The 21045-nt window shown below is 47.7% G+C and overlaps 1 protein-coding gene across 1 annotated transcript; it reads right to left on the bottom strand.

The window, feature by feature from the left end:
• Nucleotides 1–363: 363 nt before the first annotated feature.
• LOC139324256 (polyunsaturated fatty acid lipoxygenase ALOX15B-like) lies at nt 364–19303 on the bottom strand. Its single transcript, XM_070953974.1, has 14 exons — nt 19157–19303; nt 15396–15600; nt 14754–14835; nt 9916–10038; nt 8644–8747; nt 8041–8213; nt 7745–7888; nt 7193–7390; nt 6934–7020; nt 6485–6654; nt 4525–4646; nt 3912–4012; nt 2249–2419; nt 364–582 (listed from the first exon to the last, which is right to left on the bottom strand). Exons 1-14 carry the CDS (start codon nt 19301–19303, stop codon nt 364–366), a joined length of 2046 nt encoding a protein of 681 aa, XP_070810075.1.
• Between the last annotated feature and the right edge of the window lie 1742 nt (nt 19304–21045).

The following is a 21045-nucleotide window of genomic DNA, read 5'->3' as shown; positions in this document are numbered from 1 at the left end:
CTGACTTCTCGATTGTCGTCATAAGTCGAGGACTACCTGTATTTTCCTTACAATTGATCAACTTTTGCTTGCATTTTTCTAAAAACACCCAAAGGTGTTTTTTTTTTTTTTTAAGAGGCAACTGGACTTTTTTCTTTGAAGAGGTTTCGCTTCTCATCTGAGAAGCTTCTTCAGTTCTTCAGAGCAAAGGAGATCAGTTCTTCAGAACTGAAGAAGCTTCTCGGATGAGAAGCGAAACTTCTTCATATTTTTCTAACACATTTTTGTATCCATTAACACAATATAGAAACTTTAAGCTCCCTGCTTGCTAATATTCTGGCGATTTAAATTCTTCCAGAGAAAGGAGCCATTTAAGTCTTCCGTTCAAATGCTGACACTGTTCTCTATCTCAGCGGGATCGAGGTATTTGTAAGCAACGAGAAGAGACGCATCCTGTTTGGTGAGACGCTCCTTCTTGGCGAGGGATTTATTCCTCTTCTTAATTTCCTTGGAAATCTTGCCCAGGTGGGCTTGGAAGGCTGTAATGAGGTTGATGGGGTCCCTCTCGGTGAAATGATGGTGGGGGTACTGACCCAAGGGAATCTGTAGGAGGAGGGAGGGAGGGAGAAGAAGGAGAAGGAGAGGGGAAAGGAGAAGAAGAAGGGATGGGGGCGGAGAAGGAAGACGAAAAAGAAAAGAAGGAACGGAGGGTGAAGAGATGGAGAAGGAAAAGGAGATGGGATGGAGGGGGAGGAAGGAGGAGAAGACGAGGAGGAAGGAGGAAGGAGAAGTAGTAGAAGGGAAGGGAAAAAGAGAAGAAGAAGGGATGGGGAGGAGAAGGAAGATGAAAAAGAAAGGGATGGAGGAGATGGAAAAGGAAAAGGAGATGGGATGGAGGAAGAGGAGAAAAAGGAAGAGGAGGAGGAGGAAGGAGGAGAAGGGAAGGGAAAAGGAGAAGAAGGGATGGGGTGGAGAAGGAAGACGAAAAAGAAAAGATGAAGGGATGGAGATAGAAGAGGTGGAGAAGGAAAAGGAGATGGGATGGAGGAGGAGGAGAAAGAAGAAGGAGGGAGGAGGAGGAGAAGGAGGAGGAGGAAGGAGGAGAAGGGGAAGGGAAGGGAAAAGGAGAAGAAGGGATGGGGAGGAGAAGGAAGATGAAGAAGAAAAGAAGGGACAGAGGGAGGAAATGGAGAAGGAAAAGGAGATGGGATGGAAGAGGAGGAGCAAAAGGAGGAGGAGAAAGAAAAAGAAAAGGGATGGAGAAGGAGGAAAAGAAGGAAGAAGGAATGGAGGAAAAGGAAAAGGAGAAGTAGTTTGAGAAGGAAATGGAGATGGAATGGAGAAGGAGGAGGAGAGAAAAAGAAAAGAAGAAGGGATGGAGGAGAAGGAAAAGGAGATGGGTGGAGGAGGAGGAGAAAAAGAAGAAGGGGAAGAAGGAGATGGGATGGAGGAAGGAAGCAGGAGGAGGAAGAAAGGAGAAGGGAGAAGACAGGTGAGGAGGGGAAGGAGGAAAAGAAATGGAGAAGATAGACAAGGAGGTGGAAAAGTAGACAGGGAAGGAGGAGAAGATAGTTGAGGAGGAGAAGGGTAAGAAGGGATGGAGAAGACAGAGCCAGGGAAGGAAAAGGGACAGACAAGGAGGAGGAGGAGGAGAAATTATTCACCTAATGAAGTTCTTTCCTTGAGCCATCAAAAATGCCATTCAGGCCATGGAGACCACCTTTGGAGACCATCTCCAAACTAAAGTATCTCAGACAGGTGGTTCCCCAACCTCCCATGATCAATCTACTCTTACCATTCAGTCATTTTTTCCCCCAGACCTTCCTATAACCTCGATATTCCATATATTCCATATTCTGGGATGAACCTTCAAGACGGCGATCCTACTTCCCCTCCCAACATCCCATCCCCCATGTCTTCCTAACCCAACTCCACGTTACATATTAACGGGCCTTATCACCGGGTCATCTACTTGTGAAGGATCTCCACTACCTTTCCTTTGCCTGTATCATTTTTCCCACCGTTGATAGCATATTTGTCATTCAAGTAGAGACCCTAGATCTTCTTAGAAGACCTTCTTAGTAGTCTTCTTAGAGGACCATTGCATGGCCTACCTGGAGGCATCTCCCTAAGGGTCCTTAGCAAGGTGTTCCACCACTCTGGACGTCAACCCCATGTCCATGAAGCACCAGGGAGGTGGCCCTTACCGTTTTCAGACCAACTTGAGATCTTCTGGACATCTTGAGATCAGTAGGGTAGATGCACTCACCATGTCTCCTGTCGGGGCACTGAGAAGCCACAGAGTGCTGAGGATGGTGGCCGTCGTGTTGATCTCTGGAATGGTTTCCTTGTAGCTCTTCAGACTCGCTTGGCCTTTGGTTTTTGGGGGAGGCTCCCTCATGGAGGAAGGGAAGTTCGGCATCCAGGCGCCGACTTCAAACTGCAATCCAACAATCCAACAATCAACCCACTGTCGCAACTTCACTCGCTAAATCAGGGACGTCAAACTCAAGGCCCATGGGCCAGATCCGGAATGCTTAGAATGCTTAGGCCACCCTGGAAACAATGAAGGACTGACCCGCGGGGCCTCTGCCAGCGAAAACGGCGCTCAGGGGGACCATGCGTAGCCCTTCCAGGCTCCGTTTTTGGCCGCAACGGCCTCCTGAAGTCCTCTGCTAGCACCCCAGCGCCCCAGCATCCCAGCGTCCCGTCCCCGCCCCCGGCTCCATTTTTGCCGGCAGAGGGCTAGCGAAACAAACTAAAAGCGAAACAAAAGGAAAAATGTTTCCTCTTTTGGCATTGGACCGTGGAAGAAGGGGCAGGAAAGGAGAAAGGGGAAGTGGAAAGGCAAAGAAAAAGAAGGGAAGATGGGAAGAGAGCAAAGAAGGAAAGAGGAGAAGGAAGAGGGAAGGAAAAAGAAGAAAAGGAAGGAAGGAAGGAAGGAAGGAAGGAAGGAAGGAAGGAAGGAAGGAAGGGAAGGAAGGAAGGATGCAAAGGAAGGAAGGATGCAAAGGAAGGAAGGAAGGAAGGAGGGATGCAAAGGAAGGAAGGAAGGAAGGAGGGATGCAAAGGAAGGAAGGATGCAAAGGAAGGAAGGAAGGAAAGAAGGAAGGATGGGAAGGAAGGAAGGAAGGAAGGAAGGAAGGAAGGAAGGAAAGAAGGAAGGATGGGAAGGAAGGAAGGATGCAAAGGAAGGAAAGAAGGAAGGAAGGATGCAAAGGAAGGAAAGAAGGAAGGATGCGAAGAAAGGAAGGAAGGATGCAAAGGAAGGAAGGATGCAAAGGAAGGAAAGAAGGAAGGAAGGATGCAAAGGAAGGAAGGAAGGAAAGAAGGAAGGATGGGAAGGAAGGAAGGATGCAAAGGAAGGAAGGATGCGAAGGAAGGAAGGAAGGATGCAAAGGAAGGAAAGAAGGAAGCAAGGATGCAAAGGAAGGAACGAAGGATGCGAAGGAAGGAAGGATGCAAAGGAAGGAAGGAAGGTTGCAAAGGAAGGAAGGTTATAATGAGAGGGAGGGACGGTCTGAGGGAAGTTCTGCCTTAGCACTTGGCCACCACAGGTGCCCCCAACACGAGTGATGTCAAGCTGGCCACGCCCCCCCCAACCCCCGAGGTCAAACACTCAATGAACTCGAAAGCATCGGAAGGCGGGACAAGAGACAATGGACGGAAACTAATCACGGAGAGAAGCAACCTAGCAGGAGAAATTTCCCGACAGTGAGAACAATTCACCGGTGGAACAGCTTGCCACTAGAAGTTGTGGGTGCTCCCTCATTGGAGGTTTTTAAGAAGAGGCTGGACAGCCAGCTGTCCGAAAATGGTATAAGTTCTCCTACTCAAGCAAGGGGCTAGATTAGAAGACCTCCAAGGGCTCCTTCCAGCTCTGTTCTGATTGATTGGGTTTAGCAACTCGCCAAGACATGGCCTCTTACTACCTGTCCACTGTTCACAGCAGCATGCTGTGCTGAGCAGGTGTAAATCACCATGGTCAGGAATTTTTTGACTTCTTTCACGGTGCTGAATGAAGAAGGGATGCCTGGGAAAAGAAAAAGAGAAATACGCATCAATTATCAATAACAATCGTCCAGTAAGGTATATAAGTGTCAACTCACAAAGCATTTCTAGTCTGCTCTCAAGTTGCCATGGGCAGCAAGCGGGGAGCACATTCCACGCATACCTTCTTCCCCACATTGGATCTCAGATTACCAAAGCCGGTTTGTGAGGCGTGTTTCTACAGCCCGTGAGAGTGCCTCGTTGGAGAATGTGATTGATGACACAGACTGAGAGGAGGGGGGAAACTGGGTTAGAGTTGAGCCGTAAATTACGTGCGGCAGAGTAGAACTTATTGGAGTAGATGCCGACATGTTGCTCCTAATAAATAACTGGATTTGTTTTGAAACTTGGCTCGAGACTCATGAGTTAATTAGAACATCTGTTGGAACCTTGACAATAAGGACAGCTAAAGCAGGTGAAATGTTAAACAAACGCTGCAACTACTCAGAACTTATAGTGGTACCAGAAGCTCAATGAGAAATGCCTGGTCCTTACCGGAAGTTTTCCGAGCCAGGAAACCTTTCTGAAAAATCTCGTAGATCCAGCCCTGCAGCTCATGATCTTCCTGGATGGAAGAATCCGCCTTATAATATAAATCAACCATGCTGGAGACGAAGCTGAGAAGGAGAACCAAAGAGGAAACGTGAATTCTGCAGGAATGATTTAAGATCCTCCAATCTCGGGGTCAGGGTTAGGGTTGGGAATGAACCCCGTAATTACCAAAAGATATGGTCATGGTCATTGCCTAAGGAACAACAAGATAAATGGAGGAAGCCGAAGTTAAAGAGAATGTGAGGCTGATGCAATGAGAATGAATCAGCATTGGTGCAATGAGAATGAATCGGGTAAGACTGATGCAATGAGAATGAATCAGCATTGGTGCAATGAGAATGAATCAGGTAAGACTGATGCAATGAGAATGAATCAGAGTCTCTTTAAGACTCTGATGGGGTCCACACAAGTCTTTTACCCCTTTAAGAGGTGTTTATAAATTTCAGCCAGGAGAGGGTGTATTCTCTCTCCTTGTGTCCGGTATATTTTGCAGAATCCTCCGTGTAGAGTTAAAACCACTGTTAAATGTCTATGTCTCTGTGTGCTGTATTTTGCTCCTGGTTGTCTCCTAATAGCAGTCACACACTCTGACACCTGGCTTGCAGAAGATCAAGGATTCCAAAATCCTTCAACATCCAACCCAATAACAATAGGGGAGGTCCTTAGTGCTCTCTGAACCTTGGTTGTTGTTTTCGTGACCCAAGTAGATAACATCATCAGTGATAGAAGGGAGTGGGATTTGCACAGTAGAGAAGAGGAGGAGAAGGAGGAGAAGGAGAAGGAGAAGGAGAAGGAGAAGGAGAAGGAGAAGGAGAAGGAGAAGGAGAAGGAGGAGAAGGAGAAGGAGAAGGAGAAGGAGAAGGAGAAGGAGAAGGAGAAGGAGAAGGAGAAGGAGAAGGAGAAGGAGAAGGAGAAGGAGAAGGAGAAAGAGAAGGAGAAGGAGAAGGAGAAAGAGAAGGAGAAGGAGAAGGAGAAGAAGAATAGAAGGAGGAGAAGGAGAAGGAGAAGGAGAAGGAGAAGGAGAAGGACAAGGACAAGGACAAGGACAAGGACAAGGACAAGGACAAGGACAAGGACAAGGACAAGGACAAGGACAAGGACAAGGACAAGGACAGGACAAAGAGAAGGAGAAGGAGAAGGAGAAGGAGAAGGAGAAGGAGAAGGAGAAGGAGAAGGAGGGGAAGGTAGACTGTGGGGTCCTTGGTGTTCTCTGAGCTTGGTTCTTTTCTGGAAGATGTTTTATGATGCAACTAGGGAACGTCATCAGTGCTAGAAGGAAGTGTGGCTTGTGGACAGGAGTAATGAGAAGGGGAGGGAGAGGAGGAGGAGCAGGAGGAGGAGGAGGAGGAGTTTCACCTCCTCACCAGCAAGCAACATTCAGATAATCAGAGTTTAATGCCAAGATTAATTCTACGCCAACGATCAAGCAGTAGACAATACCCCAATAATGGCGTTACCTTCTTGGGTCATGAAACATCTGCAAGAAAACAACCAAGCTCAGAGAGCACAAAGGCTCTACAATCCTCCTGCTGTTCTCCTCCTCCTCCTCTTCCTTCTCCTCCTCCTCCTCTTTTTCTTCCTTTTCCTCTTCCTCTTCTCTTTCTCCTCTACTCTGCAAACCCCATTCCCTTCTAACATTGATGACGTTACCTAGTTGGGTCATAAAACATTTGCAAGGAAATAACCACACTAAGAGAGCACCACAAAGCCATGTGGGTAGGTGAGCGGAGGACAGGATTCAAACCCAGAGGAGATCAGAGACACGGGTGAAAGAAACCTCCAAGTGAAGCACCTCAACAGTAGCCTTCAGACAACAAGCTTCAGTTCTCAGAGCTGCAAGGCTCCTGAAGGATAGACCTGATAGACCAGGGAAAGTGCCCAACCAGAATCCCCCTTGACTGACCTCTCTACAGCTGCCCAGATCTTCAGGCCATCATCTCTGTAGTGATAGTTGGGCAAGGAAGACATTCCACGAGCCTTGATGTCTTCTGGGAGACAAAGGGAGGAATATGTGGTGGACGCCATCCCCTTCTGCAGCAGCTGGATCAAACCCTCAAACCCAGTGCCAGTTGCCTAGAAGGAGAACAAGAACAAGAAGCCCAGTTGTCAGATGGACATCTTATGGACACCATGAAGACATCAAACCCAATTCCAGTTGCCTAGAAGGAGAAGGGGAAGAGGGAACCCCAGTTGTCAGAAGGACATCCCATGGACATCATGAAGACCTCAAACCCAATGCCAGTTACCTAGAAGGAGAAAGAGAAGAGGAAGAGGGAACCCCAGTTGTCAGGTGGACATCCCATGGACATCCCCGAAAACCCATCTCCTCTGATGAACTGAAGACCACCTTACCCTATCGAAGACTCCGCCTTTGGCAGCCAGGAGGGTCCTTGCCAAGGTGTTGATGTGAAGAGTGAAGCGGGTGTGAGGGATCAGAAGCTACCAAAGAAAAGATCAAGAGAAGAAGCATTTTCTTCACTAATATCTTCTCATCTTCTCAAAGCCATACCAACCCCTGAAAATTATGGGATGGCCTGGAAGGTGGCTCGAATGAACCAAGAGTTGGACCAAAGCCCATGATTTCTACCAGGGTTGAAAAATGAAGGCCTACCTTGTAGAGAGGATGGCACATCGGAAGTTGGCGGAGAGTCGCCATGGTGAACACTTCTGCCAGCAGGTGCGTCCGGAGCAGGTGGGTGAGCACCTGGTGGATGTGGAAGTCCGAATTGCGCACCCAGGTCTTGGCCAGGATCCAGTCCCATTCCGGATCGTTGGGCAGGAAGATGGGAGATGAGGAAGACTGGCTGAGCTGGGAAAAAGAACAGAAGTCAATCTATTGGGTGGATGGATGGATGGATGGATGGATGGATGGATGGATGGATGGATGGATGGATGATTGAATGACTGGATGGATGACTGGATGGATGGATGGATGGATGGATGGATGGATGGATGGATGGATGGATGGATGGATGGACAGATGGATGCTTGAATGACCGGATGGATGGATGGATGGATGGATGGATGGATGGATGGATGGATGATTGGATGGATGACTGGACGGATGGATGGATGGATGGATGGATGGATGGATGGATGGATGGATGGATGATGGATGGATGGATGGATGGATGGATGGATGGATGGATGGGAGACATCTTACCTGGATGGCCAGAGGCATGAGATGTCCTTCAGAGGACCAGTGTAGCAAACACAATGGAGCTGCTATATGCTGAAGACGTCCATTATTCAACCCTGGAGAAAGGTCTTCCAAGATGTGGTAGTCCACCAGGAAGATCCTTTGCTTCTGGGGAGAACCAAGAAGAAGAAACTCAGACATGGAAGTGAGGAGAAGTAGGGCGATCAAATGGCTTCCTTTCCAGGAAGACTGTGTGTGTGTGTGTGCATGTGTGTCTCCCAAGAAGGTCCCCTGAAAGCATGAAGTACCACCGTCCTTACATTCAGCTCCTCCTGCAGGGTGGTGGAGTCACCCAGCGATCTGGCGACCATCTCTTGGGTCACAGGAAAATTAGACGGGATCTTGGTACATAACCGGATGACGGTTGGGTTCAGCCCATTTAAGAATTGATAGGCGAAGAATTCGTCCCTCTTCCAATATTCCGTGACATGTTCTGGAACAAGGAATACAGAGTAACAGAGTTGGGAGGGACCTCAGAGGACTTCATCCAACCTTCAGCTCATGCAGGAAACCCTTTTGCAATTCAGACAAATGGTTGTCCAATTTTTTTTTTGATAACCTCCCGTGATGCCACCAGATCCACAACATCTGGTGGCAAGCTTCTTCCACTGATTAATTGCCCTCACTGTCAGGAAGTTTCTCCTTAATTCCAGGTTGCTTCTCTCCTTGATTTGTTTCCATCTGTTGCTTCTTCTCCTACCTTCAGGTGCTTTGGAGAAAAGGTTGACCCCTTCTGCTCTGTGACAGACCCTCAAATATTGGAAGGCCGCCGTCATGTCCCCCCTAGTCCTTCTCTTCATTAGAAATTAGCAGAAGGAGGATCTGTCAGGTGCCACTTCTAATGAGCATCCCGTTGTCATTACCTGACATCTCGGTCTTGTTAAACCAGAAAACCTTCTTGATGTCCTCCAGGTTCTCCCAGGATTCTTGGCGATCCGAATAGCCCTTCAGCTTGAGTTCCACCGCTCTGAGACAAATAGAAAAGCAGGATTGGGTAGGTCAGACATGCCTCCTACGGTACCTGATGAGGTTACCTACTCCTCCTCCTCCTCCTCTTCCCCTTCCTCTTCCTCCTCCTTGCAAACCCCCCTCGCTCTACTACTGGTGATGTTTCCTAATTGGGTCCTGAAACGTCTACAGGGAAACCACTACGTTCAAAGACCACCAAGGCCCCTGGAGTCCTCCTCCTCCCCCCTTCCTCCTCCTTGCAAACCCCACTCCCTTCTAGCACTGATGACATTCCCTAGTTGGGTCAAGAAGCATCTGCAGGGAATGTCCCAAGTTCAGAGACCACCAAGTACCACCACAGCTCAACCCTGAGCTACAAATATTCTCTTCTATTGATACCCCTAAAGACCGTCCTTGCTTAGACAGACCAAGGTTTTTCGGTGCCCCTGAACCAATGGTGGGTTCCTCCCGGTTCGGCCCGGTTCGGCCGAGCCGGTAGCGGTGACGATATGACGTCACCGAACCAGTCTCTTTGTTCGGGAGCTGGGCCCGCCGCCCCCCCCCGCATTATTCTTACCTTTTATTCGGCCCCACCCCCAATCTATTGCTGCCTCCTGAGTCCCAGCTGATTGGCTAGAAGGAAAACAACTGTTTAAACTCTTGCCGCGGGGCTTCAAAGGGCCGCCCTACAGCTGATCAGTGTTAAAAGCCAGTGTGGTGGTAGACCGGTGCCTCCAAAAACGAATGAGTAGACCGGTGCCTCCAAAAACGAATGAGTAGACCGGTGCCTCCAAAAACGAATGAGTAGACCGGTGCCTCCAAAAACGAATGAGTAGACCGATGCCTCCAAAAACGAATGAATAGACCGGTGCCTCCAAAAACAAATGAGTAGACCGGTGCCTCCAAAAACAAATGAGTAGACTGGTGCCTCCAAAAACAAATGAGTAGACCAGTGCCTCCAAAAACAAATGAGTAGACCAGTACAGCTCTGCAAGCAGTTAAAAGCCTGGTAGACCAGTACCTCTGCTAAATCCTAAAGAATTGTCACATGACCATCAAGCTATGCCCACAAAATAAGCCATGCCCAACCAGACAAGACAATCAGTTTAAAATACCTTCATTTCAAAATAAAGTTCGTTAGACATCGAAAACGAGAGAGGTTCTTTTGAATCCTTCACGAAACCTACTTGCGTTTTGCGTTTTCCTGGAAGATGGCCGCTTTGATGCAGGAAAATTTGACGTTGGTCTCCAGCTCCTCCATCGACTTGACGTCCAGGCAGTATGGCACTTCCGGAGCAAACTCCTTCCACCTAAAGCAGCCAACGTTAGTTGTTATGGAGAACCAGAGGATTCCAAGGAGTAGGGCAAAAAAAAATCAAGATGGTGGCCATCTTGCCCTGCCCCGTTTTAACATACAACCTTTGATGGCACAATTAAGGTGTTTTGAGCGGTGTTATTTGGACGCCTCTCTGTAGAACTAACATTTCACAAGAGATTTTTCTGAGATTATGTTGTGCAGCCTGCGGAGCTGGCAGCGGAGTCACACAGTGAGGAGGCTGGGGAGGAACATGGGCCAGTCCTGGAATCTGGGGAAGGCCCAGACGAGGGCTCTGCCTCGGAGGCAAAGATGGGGCCAGGGCCATCTGGGAGTGATGCACAGACTCCGGAGCCCCCAGAGTCGGACAGCAGAGAGGTAGAGGAACAGGAGGAGCTTGTTCCTAGTGCATGCATGAGCAGAACTGCCAGAAGGGAAGAGCAGCTAAAGCAAAAGGGACGACTCAGGAGTAAAACCAGGTGATGATTGGCCCCTCCCATAAGGCTTAAAAGAGAAACAAAGGCCCTTGGGCCTTTTTGCAGGAAAGCAATGTTGCTAACTCTGTTTCCAGTCGGCATCTCTTGTTTGTTTCTGAACTTCGTGGGGCTTTGCCAAATAAGGCCTTTGGCAGGGTGTCAAAGAAGATGAAGGTTGGTGATTATCCCGAAGGACTTCTTTGGCAACTAATTGGGACTCAGCTGGGAATGAAAGTAATTCTCAGCTGTTACAATAAAATAGGTGTCAGCACATCAAGATGCATTTATCCTAGTGCTGACATAAGAAGGAGAATGCAGGCGTCTGCAACGGGACAGTTGCCTTTCACCTACTTATTTCCCCTGGAGATAATGTCCCCTAGGAGATGGATGGGAGGGGGGAAATTCTTTGAATTGGAACAGTAGATTAGGGGTGAATGATTGGGAAGATGGCCAATGAATGCAGAGGAGTGGGGGAAGGAAGAGGAGGGGTTTTGGGGCAGCACGTCAGTGCCGGCTGCAACGAGTCGGTGTAAAAAGTACTGTGCTTAATAAAATGGAAATTTGTTTTATAAAAGACTTTGCTTGCGATGCAATTTCTTTGAAGACAGCCTGAAAACCTGACAATAGGTTTTTTTGGGGAACTAATTGTGTATTGTAATGAGGAAGCTTAGGTCACAACAGATTATTCTCCCATTTCTTTCCTTAAAAAGTTCTTTTTCGGAACATTTTTCCTCTTGTGTCAACTGTTAAGGTTTTTTTCTTTTAGAGTATCTTGGAGCTGCGACATGAAAAAAAACCCAACTATACCGCAATAAGAAAGGGGGGGGGATTCTGGGCAAACACAATCACCCAAAGGAAGAATATTTTTTTTCCGCCTGAAAAATATTTCGGAAAATGGCACCTCCGATTTTGCTGCTTACAAGCAGGATAAATCTGATAAATCTTAACCAATCCCAAATGCATAAGATTTATAAATCCCTGCTTACAAGTAGGATAAAGTAGGCTGTGAAAATATCTACAGACCTCTCACATCCTGGACATAAAATTGTTTCAACTTCTACCCTTAAAACGATGCTATAGAGCAGGGCACACCAGAACAACTAGCACAACAACAGAACACAACAGAACACAAGGACAGATTTTTTTCCCGAATGCCATCGCTCTGCTAAACAACTAATTGTCATACTAATTGTCAAACTATTTCCTAAGACTGTATTACTATTATTCTTTTCATCCTTCCTATTACCTATCTCCTTTTCGACTTACGACTATAGCTTTGTTGCTTATATCTTTACGATTTATATTGTTTTATTTAGTTCCCTAGTATCCTGTTTCCCCCAAAATAAGACGTCCCCTGATAATAAGCCCAATCGGGCTTTTGAGCGCATGGCAATAAGGCCAAGCGCTTATTTCAGGGTTCCAAAAAAAAATATATAAGACAGGGTCTTATTTTCGGGGAAACACGGTATATGATTTTTGCTGATTGCTTATTTAGTATCCTCCGACGATCACTGAGTGTTGTATCTTAAGATTCATGTTGAATGTATCGGTGTTTCCCTGAAAATAAGACCTGGTCTTATTTCCTTTTGGGTCCCAAAATAAGCACTATGTTCTGTCCCTGCCCCACATGCACACACACCAACAGACGTTCAAGCGTTAAAGACCAAACCAGCCGGCAAAATCCTTTTCCTTAAGATAACGGAACTTGGCAACAACCTAATGGCTGCCTACCAAAGAGTTTATTACTTACGAAGAGGAGAGATAACTTCTCCCTGCGTCTGGTACATCAAAAGAAACAGCTCAATAATTACAGAGTCAATCAAGTCCAGAGATAATCCAGCAAAGTCTATAGCAAAAGTCCGGCAATGCAGAATGGCGTGGAAGCTTTCAGCTTTGTTCGTCACAAGGTTTGACTGGCCACCACGCTCCCTTTTATACCCTGTGGGATGTGGTCCAGTGACTCAACCTAATCTTGGGCACGCCTTTTCTTCTGTTGCGCGCGCTTATCTCTGTGACGCTGGCGTGGATCCAGCCAAGACTCATTACCCTCATCACTGTCCATCTGTGGCTGCATGGATGTGCTTGGCCCCGGCCCTATCTCTTGCCCTTCGGCGGACACTGAAGGCATTGCCAGACAGGAGGGTCCTGGAGAGGGAGGCCTTGCCAACTCCTCTCCTTCACTCTCGGAGTCCTCTCCTGCCGATGACACAGGCTCAGGTAATGGAGCCACAACACACTAGGTCAGTGATAGCTAACCTTTTTGCCATCGCGTGCCAAAAGGTCCCACCGGAAGTTGGCAAACGGGCCATTTCCGTCCTCCGGAGAGCCTCCAGGGGGTGGTGGGGAAAGCTGTTTTTGCCCTCCCGGGCTCCTAGAAAGGCTCTGGAACCTGGGGAAAGTGAAAAACGGGACTTCCCCCACCACCACCACCCCAGGTCCTCCGGAGGTAGGAAACAGTCTGTTTCCCTACTTCCAGTGGGCCCAGAAGGCCTGAAAATCAGCTGGCCAGCACGCACATGTGCACCGGAGCTGAGCTCGCGTGCCCACCGATATGGCTACATGTGTCACCTGTGGTACGCGTGCCATAGGTTCACCATCATGGCACTAGGTCTTATTTTTGGAGAAACACAATTTCAAAATGATCGGCCCGGCTGGGCACCCCACCTCCAGGCGTGCACACAAGAGTCAGCAAGCGTGCAAGGACCGACGGAATTTGACAGCAGCTGCAGCCTGCCGATCCCTTTGTCGGCGCAGAGCAGAAGGCATGGAGGGGAAGGCAGGCAATCCTGTCACGTGGAGCAAAAGGCAGGCAATTCTGACACACCGCGTGCGCTGCAGGCAAGCCAAGAGACTCGAAGATGACCCTCCTGCGGCCGGCCGCTACTCTGGCTCACTGTCGCTCAGCTTTCCCATGGCCCACATGGCACGTCCAGTTTGCCTACCTCTCCCACGCCTCTGCTTCTGTCTTGTTCTGACCCAGCTCTCCAAACACGACAAACCCTCTACAGCTGAAGCAATTATTCCTTTATTAGGAGCGCCAGCAGCCCCGGTAAAAAGTTTCTCTCTTACCGCAGGTTAAGAAGACTGTCTGACAGGGAGATGAATAGTTGTCTGCCACATCTATTCATCTCCGCCCCCTGCCTTTTATCCCCAGAGCTAGGGTGGGGCTTCCCTAGCAGCAGTGGCTCTTCCGTCCAGAGGACCGGCCCATAGATTTCTGCTGCTCTCCTCTCCTCTGCTTTCTGAGCATCTGCGCATTAGACACTGGGCCCAGCTGTTCCTCCTCTTCCTCATCAGCCACCTCCAGACCTGGGGGCTGTTGACTCTCCATCTGAGGGCTGACGGGCGGCCCAGCCCCCACCTCTGTCTCTCTCTCTCTGACAGCTCCATTCCCTCTTCCCCCTCGGAGCTCTCAGGTTGCCTTGATGCTGACCCTGACTCCCACACCACCTCCTCATCTGATCCAGCTGCTGGAGGGGCCAGCGGCCAACAGGACACAATATGTCTGCTGCCAATGTCGCTGCGCGAAGATGAGCTACCCACAGCTGCCTGCCGCTTCGGTCCACCACCACTCAGTTTTCCCGTGGCCCACACAGCATGTCCTGATCGCCTGGCTCCACCCCTCCTCCCGTGTCTCTGCTTCCTCCTGCTGCTTGCACAGATACTCAACTCACCTGTGCTGTGCGGGCTGTTGCCAGACACCATCAGCCCATGCATGCTTGTTGCCTCCTATGCTGGCCACGCTCACCCCCCCTTCACTAGGGCTCATTTTGGGGTAGGGCTTATATTAGGTGCATGTGTGTAAATTGGGCTAGGGCTTATTTTCGGGGTAGATCCTATTTTGGGAAAACACAGTATTTATGAGGACTATGATCGTGATTGATCACTTGTAGCTTTTATGTACACTGAGAGCTTATGCACCGAAGACAAATTTCTTGTGTGTCCAAACACACTTGGCCAAAAAGAATTATAAATCTAATTCTAAATCAGAATGTGTCATCGGACATTAGATACACCACGCATACACAAAAGGAAGTCTTCCTTGCTTTTCTGAGATCCGTGATTCAAACTAGCAGTATCAGAGAGCCCCTTGTTGATCAAAAAAGTCAATATGGCGACCATGGCCAAGAATGCCAACTCTTTCTTACAGTGTTGAGAGTTTCAATCTTGATTTTTGGGGGGACCAGTCCCCTTTCCCATGGATACCTCAGGGCAGCCCCTAAATTGCACCCACCTGTAGATACCCTGTTTTTGCTGAAGCTCTTCCTTCCGATGTTGTTGTAACCTCGGCAGGTGATCCATGGCTGGTGTCTTCGCTGCGGGGAGATCAACCAAGTCGGAGGTTAGCCAGAGGAACCAGCTGCCTCCTAAAGAGATCTCTCAGAGTAGATCCTGGACCTGTGAGTTGGCCAATTACTCACCCGGTAACAATACTCTGTTCAAGTCTCTGCTCCTGCACATCTCTTAGTCTGATTGCCCCAGCTTGTAGCGGACATAATGGCCACCTCCCCCACCACTGGGTCAAAGAGCTGCCTCCGACTGTTCGAGGAACTTGCCTGTTCCTCTTTAGTCTTCTGAGGCACCTCTCTCTCTCCCCCGTCCATGCAAGATGGTTCCGGTCTAAAGACCTTCTCAACAGCGGTTTGTCTGCCTAGGTTTTCGTGAAGCTCGATGGAGCTGAAATCATTACCCTGACAGATTCGCTTAGAGAATCCAGGCAAGAGAGGTCGTAAAATGGAGCCGACCTCACTGAACAAATGTCTTGTTTAGCCACAGAAATGTTGGGCTCAATGGTGGCAAGGATTACCTTTGCTGAGCGTAGATGGGAACCTGAAGGCAGCAACTTCCCCTCTTCCCCTTGAGTAGACCTACTTACCAGTTCCTTCTCTGAGCTCTAGTGGCCCGGAGTCCTCTATCCACTGGTAGCAAGGGAAGTTGTAGGACACCTCCTCGGCCGACGTCACCACAACAAAATTACAATACCAGCTGTCTGATTTATCTTTGCTCAAAGCCTCTTTTTGGAGACGGAGGAGAATGATCTCTCCTAGGTGGTGTTCACAAGTGATTTTGTATTCGGTCTCCTGCCATTGATGGAAACATCCAGAGAGGCACCGTGGAAAATAAAAGAGAGCTTCATAAGTTTGAAGAACCTCAACAGGTTCTGTAGAGGACTTTCTTGCCGGTTCTACTCACCCTTCCATTCTCTGCTAAGCCTGGAATATTTGGATGTGGGAGGGGGAACCACTAATTTTGGCTGTGGTGAGGAGAAATTAAGGGGCAGGTGATGTATCCTTCAATTATTTTGGAAGTGTTTTCCAACTCTGGAAACTTTAAGAAGAGTGGACTTCAACTCCCAGATTTCTCACGCTTTTAGAATAACAGAGTTGGAATGGACCTTGGAGCAGTGGTGGAATTCAATTTTTATTTACTACCAGTTCTGTGGGCGTGCCTTGGTGGGCGTGGTGTGCCTTGGTGGGCGTGGCTTGGTGGGCATGGCACGGAAAGGATACTGCAAAATCCCCATTCCCACCCCATTCCAGGGGTAGGATACTGCAAAAATCCCTATTCCCTCCCCACTCCAGGGGAAGGATAGTGCAAAATCCCCATTCCCTCCCCACTCCAGGGGTAGGATATTGCAAAATCCCCATTCCCTCCCGACTCCAGAGGAAAGATACTGCAAAATCCCCATTCCCTCCCCCACTCCAGGGGAAGGATACTGCAAAATCCCCATTCCCTCCCCACTCCAGGGGAAGGATAGTGCAAAAATCCCCATTCCCTCCCCACTCCAGGGGAAAGATACTGCAAAATCCCCATTCCCTCCCCACTCCAGGAGTAGGATACTGCAAAATCCCCATTCCCTCTCGTCTCCTGGGGGAAGGATACTGCAAAAATCCCCATTCCCTCCCCACTCCAGGGGAAAGATACTGCAAAAATCCCCATTCCCTCCCCACTCCAGGGATAGGATACTGCAAAATCCCCATTCTCTCCCCACTCCAGGGGAAGGATACTGCAAAATCCCCATTCCCTCCCGACTCCAGGGGAAGGATACCGCAAAATCCCCATTCCCTCTCGTCTCCTGGGGGAAGGATATCGCAAAATCCCCATATCCACCCCACTCCGGGGCCAGCCAGAGGTAGTATTTGCCAGTTCTCCGAACTACTCAAAATTTCCGCTACAGGTTCTCCCGAACCTGTTAGAACCTGCTGAATAGCACCTCTGCCTTGGAGGTCTTGTAGTCCGACCCCCTGTTCAAAGAGAAGACATTATATCATTTCAGATAAATGCTTGTTCGGTCTCTTCTTAAAAACCTCCAGTCTGGAAACACATACAACCTTTGTGTTGGAACCCCACAGTGTTGTGCAATCAGGAACAAACAGAAACATTCAAAAGACTGTTTCTTCCAACGAGGGAAAGCAAACACCGTTTGCAAGTCCGCCTCCTCCAAGGCGAGAAGAGCCAAATTTCGCAACGTGGAAATGATCGGCAGAAACCGACTTTTGGTCATAATTCAGCCGAAGTGAAGAAAGAAAGAAAGAAAGAAAGAAAGAAAGAAAGAAAGAAAGAAAGAAAGAAAGAAAGAAAGAAAGAAAGAAAGAAAGAAAGAAAGAAAGAAAGAAAGACCACGTCTTGTTAACTTGGCCACCAAAATATGCTCCCCAACCACGGTTAAAGGACCTGTCCACATCATGTCCCCACTGACTCATTTCCAAGTCTACCTACGTTCGATTTTAGCCGGGTTACAAATCCAGCTTTCGGCCTGCGCAAACAAGGATGCCAGCAATGGTGAAGTCACAAACTGGATCCCTGGCAGATCCCTCCCCACCGGTGGCTGGCAAGGATCTCTGAAGCCATCTTGATTTCTTCTGCAGGAGAGGACCCACCACCAGATGTACCCAGACGCAGAATGGAAAAAGCAGAGCCAACTTTTGCAATCGATCAGGGAGTTCCACGGAGTTTAATTTACTGCTGAGCAGGCATGCACAGGCTTGCGAGATTAACGTGGGAGGAATCTGTTGGAATTCTTCAATTAAGCGTGCTGTTGCAAGGAATAGGCCAAGGCCAGTGGAGTGGAGTGGAGTGGAATGGAATGGAATAGAATAGAATAGAATAGAATAGAATAGAATAGAATAGAATAGAATAGAATAGAATAGAATAGAATAGAATAGAATAGAATAGAAAATATGGAATGGAATGGAATGGAATGGAACGGAACAGAACGGAACGGAACGGAACGGAACAGAACAGAACAGAACAGAACAGAACAGAACAGAATAGAATAGAAAATACGGAGTGGAGTGGAGTGGAGTGGAGTGGAGTGGAATGGAATGGAATGGAATGGAATGGAATGGAATAGAATAGAATAGAATAGAAAATATGGAATGGAATGGAATGGAATGGAATGGAATGGAATGGAATGGAATGGAATGGAATGGAATGGAATAGAATAGAATAGAATAGAATAGAGTAGAGTAGAATAGAATAGAATAGAATAGAATAGAATAGAATAGAATAGAATAGAATAGAAAATATGGAATGGAATGGAATGGAATGGAATGGAATGGAATGGAATGGAATGGAATGGAATAGAACAGAACAGAACAGAACAGAACAGAACAGAACAGAACAGAATAGAAAATACGGAGTGGAATGGAATGGAATGGAATGGAATGGAATGGAATAGAATAGAATAGAATAGAATAGAATAGAATAGAATAGAATAGAATAGAATAGAATAGAATAGAATAGAATAGAATAGAAAATATGGAATGGAATGGAATGGAATGGAATGGAATGGAATAGAATAGAATAGAATAGAATAGAATAGAATAGAATAGAATAGAATAGAATAGAATAGAATAGAATAGAATAGAAAATATGGAATGGAATGGAATGGAATGGAATGGAATAGAATAGAATAGAATAGAATAGAATAGAATAGAATAGAATAGAATAGAATAGAATAGAATAGAAAATATGGAATGGAATGGAATGGAATGGAATGGAATAGAATAGAATAGAATAGAATAGAATAGAATAGAATAGAATAGAATAGAATAGAATAGAATAGAATAGAATAGAATAGAATAGAATAGAATAGAATAGAATAGAAAATATGGAATGGGATAGGATAGGATAGGATAGGATAGGATAGGATAGGATAGGATAGGATAGGATAGGATAGGATAGGATAGGATAGGATAGATGGAATGGAATGGAATAGAATAGAATAGAATAGAATAGAATAGAATAGAATAGAATAGAATAGAATAGAATAGAATAGAATAGAATAGAATAGAATAGAATAACAGGGACCTTGGAGGTCTTCTAGTCCAACCCCCTACTCAGGCAGGAAACCCTGTATCATTTCCGACAAATAGTTGTGCAACCTCTTCTTAAAAACTTCCAATGTTGGAGCATTCACGACTTCTGGAGGCAAGAAGTTTCCCTGATTACTTGTTCATTGTTTTTAATTGCTGAAGCCCATTTTCTGTCCATAGCATTGACAGGATCCCTCTCTCTCTCTCCTTCTCCCACTCCCCCTCTCTCCCTCCCTCCTTCCCTCCCTGCAGCCCTCCGAGGTACAAAGGGAGAAGGTCTAACTTTTGAAGGCATCTAGGGTAGGATCCATCAACTCACCATGCCTCGGCAGAGACGATGACTCCGGGCGTCCAGATTGGTTTTCGGACTCTCGCCTTCAGTGCCCACCAAGGTGAGGGAAATTAAATCCAAGGTACCCGAATCACAATCGTTGCCCGTCGCCACCCGCACCTTGTATGCAGCCATGATGGCAATCAACCTTCTGCAGGATGCGCTTCGGTCCTCAAGAATGGAGACTATAATACGTGTCAGACTTTCCCTGCTTATAAGACCATCGTTCTCCCAGGCCAGCCCCACCCCATGGCCCAATCTCCTCCCCACCCATCCTGGAGATGACAACTGTCAGATCAACGTTTCTTGGAATGACAGGAACAGGAACACAAATTCTGAAGAAAGAGGAACTTCATTTGCATCGGTGACAATGACAGCTGGTTAGGGGTGAAGGGAGGACGGCTCTTCAAAATCCTCCCCCCCCCCGTGCCCAATATGGCACCCACTTAAAGGAAGGGTTGGCATATCCGAACCACAAAAATCCAGCTGAACGCCCCATCTCTAGATGTTCGAACAACCAAAAAAAGTTGTTCTGTCCCCCCACCTCACATAGGCAAACACACGAGCAAAAGACGTCTACAGTAATTTATTTTTACAAGCCGACCTGAATCCCTTTGGCAGATGAAAATTCTGGCAGCTACTTTCCGAATGCCTGCCAAGTTTCTTATCACCTCTAGAAACAGGAGTCAGCGTATCTGTAGTCCGTTGCTGGGGCAACCAAACCAAGAGTAGTCAGAAGTCATTCACAAAGTCCAAGCCTTAATTCCGAAAAATATCCCATCCGAAGCTCACGATATGCAGTTTTTGTCCGTCACAGAGCCTGCAAAGCAAACCCACCCACTTTTATCCCCTGTGGGGTGTGACTCAGTGACTCAGAAATCTCTGGCCCTTCCCCACCTCTTCCTTTGCTGCGCACGCCTCTCCCTCCGACGCTGCCTGGGATCAATCCAAGATTGATCTTCATCACTCCCTATTAGTGGGGGCCCCGACATGCTTTCCTCCTGGCCTTCAGCTGGAACCTGAGGCGTTGCCAGAAAGGAGGGTCCTGGAGAGGAAGGCCTTGTCAGTTCCTCCCCATCACTTTCAGAGTCATCTTCCTCCGTGAGGACAGGCTCGGGAGCCGGAGTCACAACAAAGGTAATTTGGAGATATTGCAGGGATTTGAACTATTTAAAAGTCTGGAAGATAATGGGCATGGTAGGTTCCCATTTTGATGTTATATGGAGAAGACTTCCTGTTCTTCTTCTTCAGTTTTTTTCCCTACGCACTTAGCTGATTTTATTATACTGGAAAACAGGTTCTCACCTACACGAAGCTGGGTAGAATGGAAATAGGTCAAATATTTGTGTTCGACCCATTGACAAATAATGGTGTTAGTGTCCCAACGAAATGAATCTTTTTCCCTCCGCAGGTCTCCCATCAACCGACGACCAGGGGTGGGTTTTACTTACCTTTACTACCGGTTCACAACGGGAGTGGGCTCACTGGCTCGCTTTGCTCGTGCGCAGAAGCTTCTGATTACCCATGATGACGTCCTGGCGGGTTGGCGGAGGCTCCCGCCGGTTTTATTACCGGTTCTATAGAACCGGACTGAACCGGTAGTAACAAAATGTGAAACCCACCACTGGATTAGACTGTAAGCCATTCTTATATAGCCATCATTAGACAGCCTAATCAAGGATCCACCAAGAACGCTTCCATCAACATTGACAGGACAAGACATTCAGTGGTGGGTTCCTCCCGGTTCAGCCCGGTTTGGCCGAGCCAGTAGCGGTGACGATATGACGTCACCGAACCGGTTCTCTTTGTTTGGGAGCTGGGCCCTCCCACCCATCCCCCCCGCCCACCCCACCACCCCGCCCACCCCCATGTTATTC

The sequence above is a fragment of the Pituophis catenifer genome, unplaced genomic scaffold (assembly GCF_029215685.1).
Source record: "Pituophis catenifer annectens isolate HBS135680 unplaced genomic scaffold, rPitCat1.0.hap2 SCAF_15, whole genome shotgun sequence".
In the NCBI taxonomy this organism is placed as follows: Eukaryota; Metazoa; Chordata; class Lepidosauria; order Squamata; family Colubridae; genus Pituophis; species Pituophis catenifer.
This window is presented reverse-complemented; position numbering and strand designations above follow the sequence as displayed.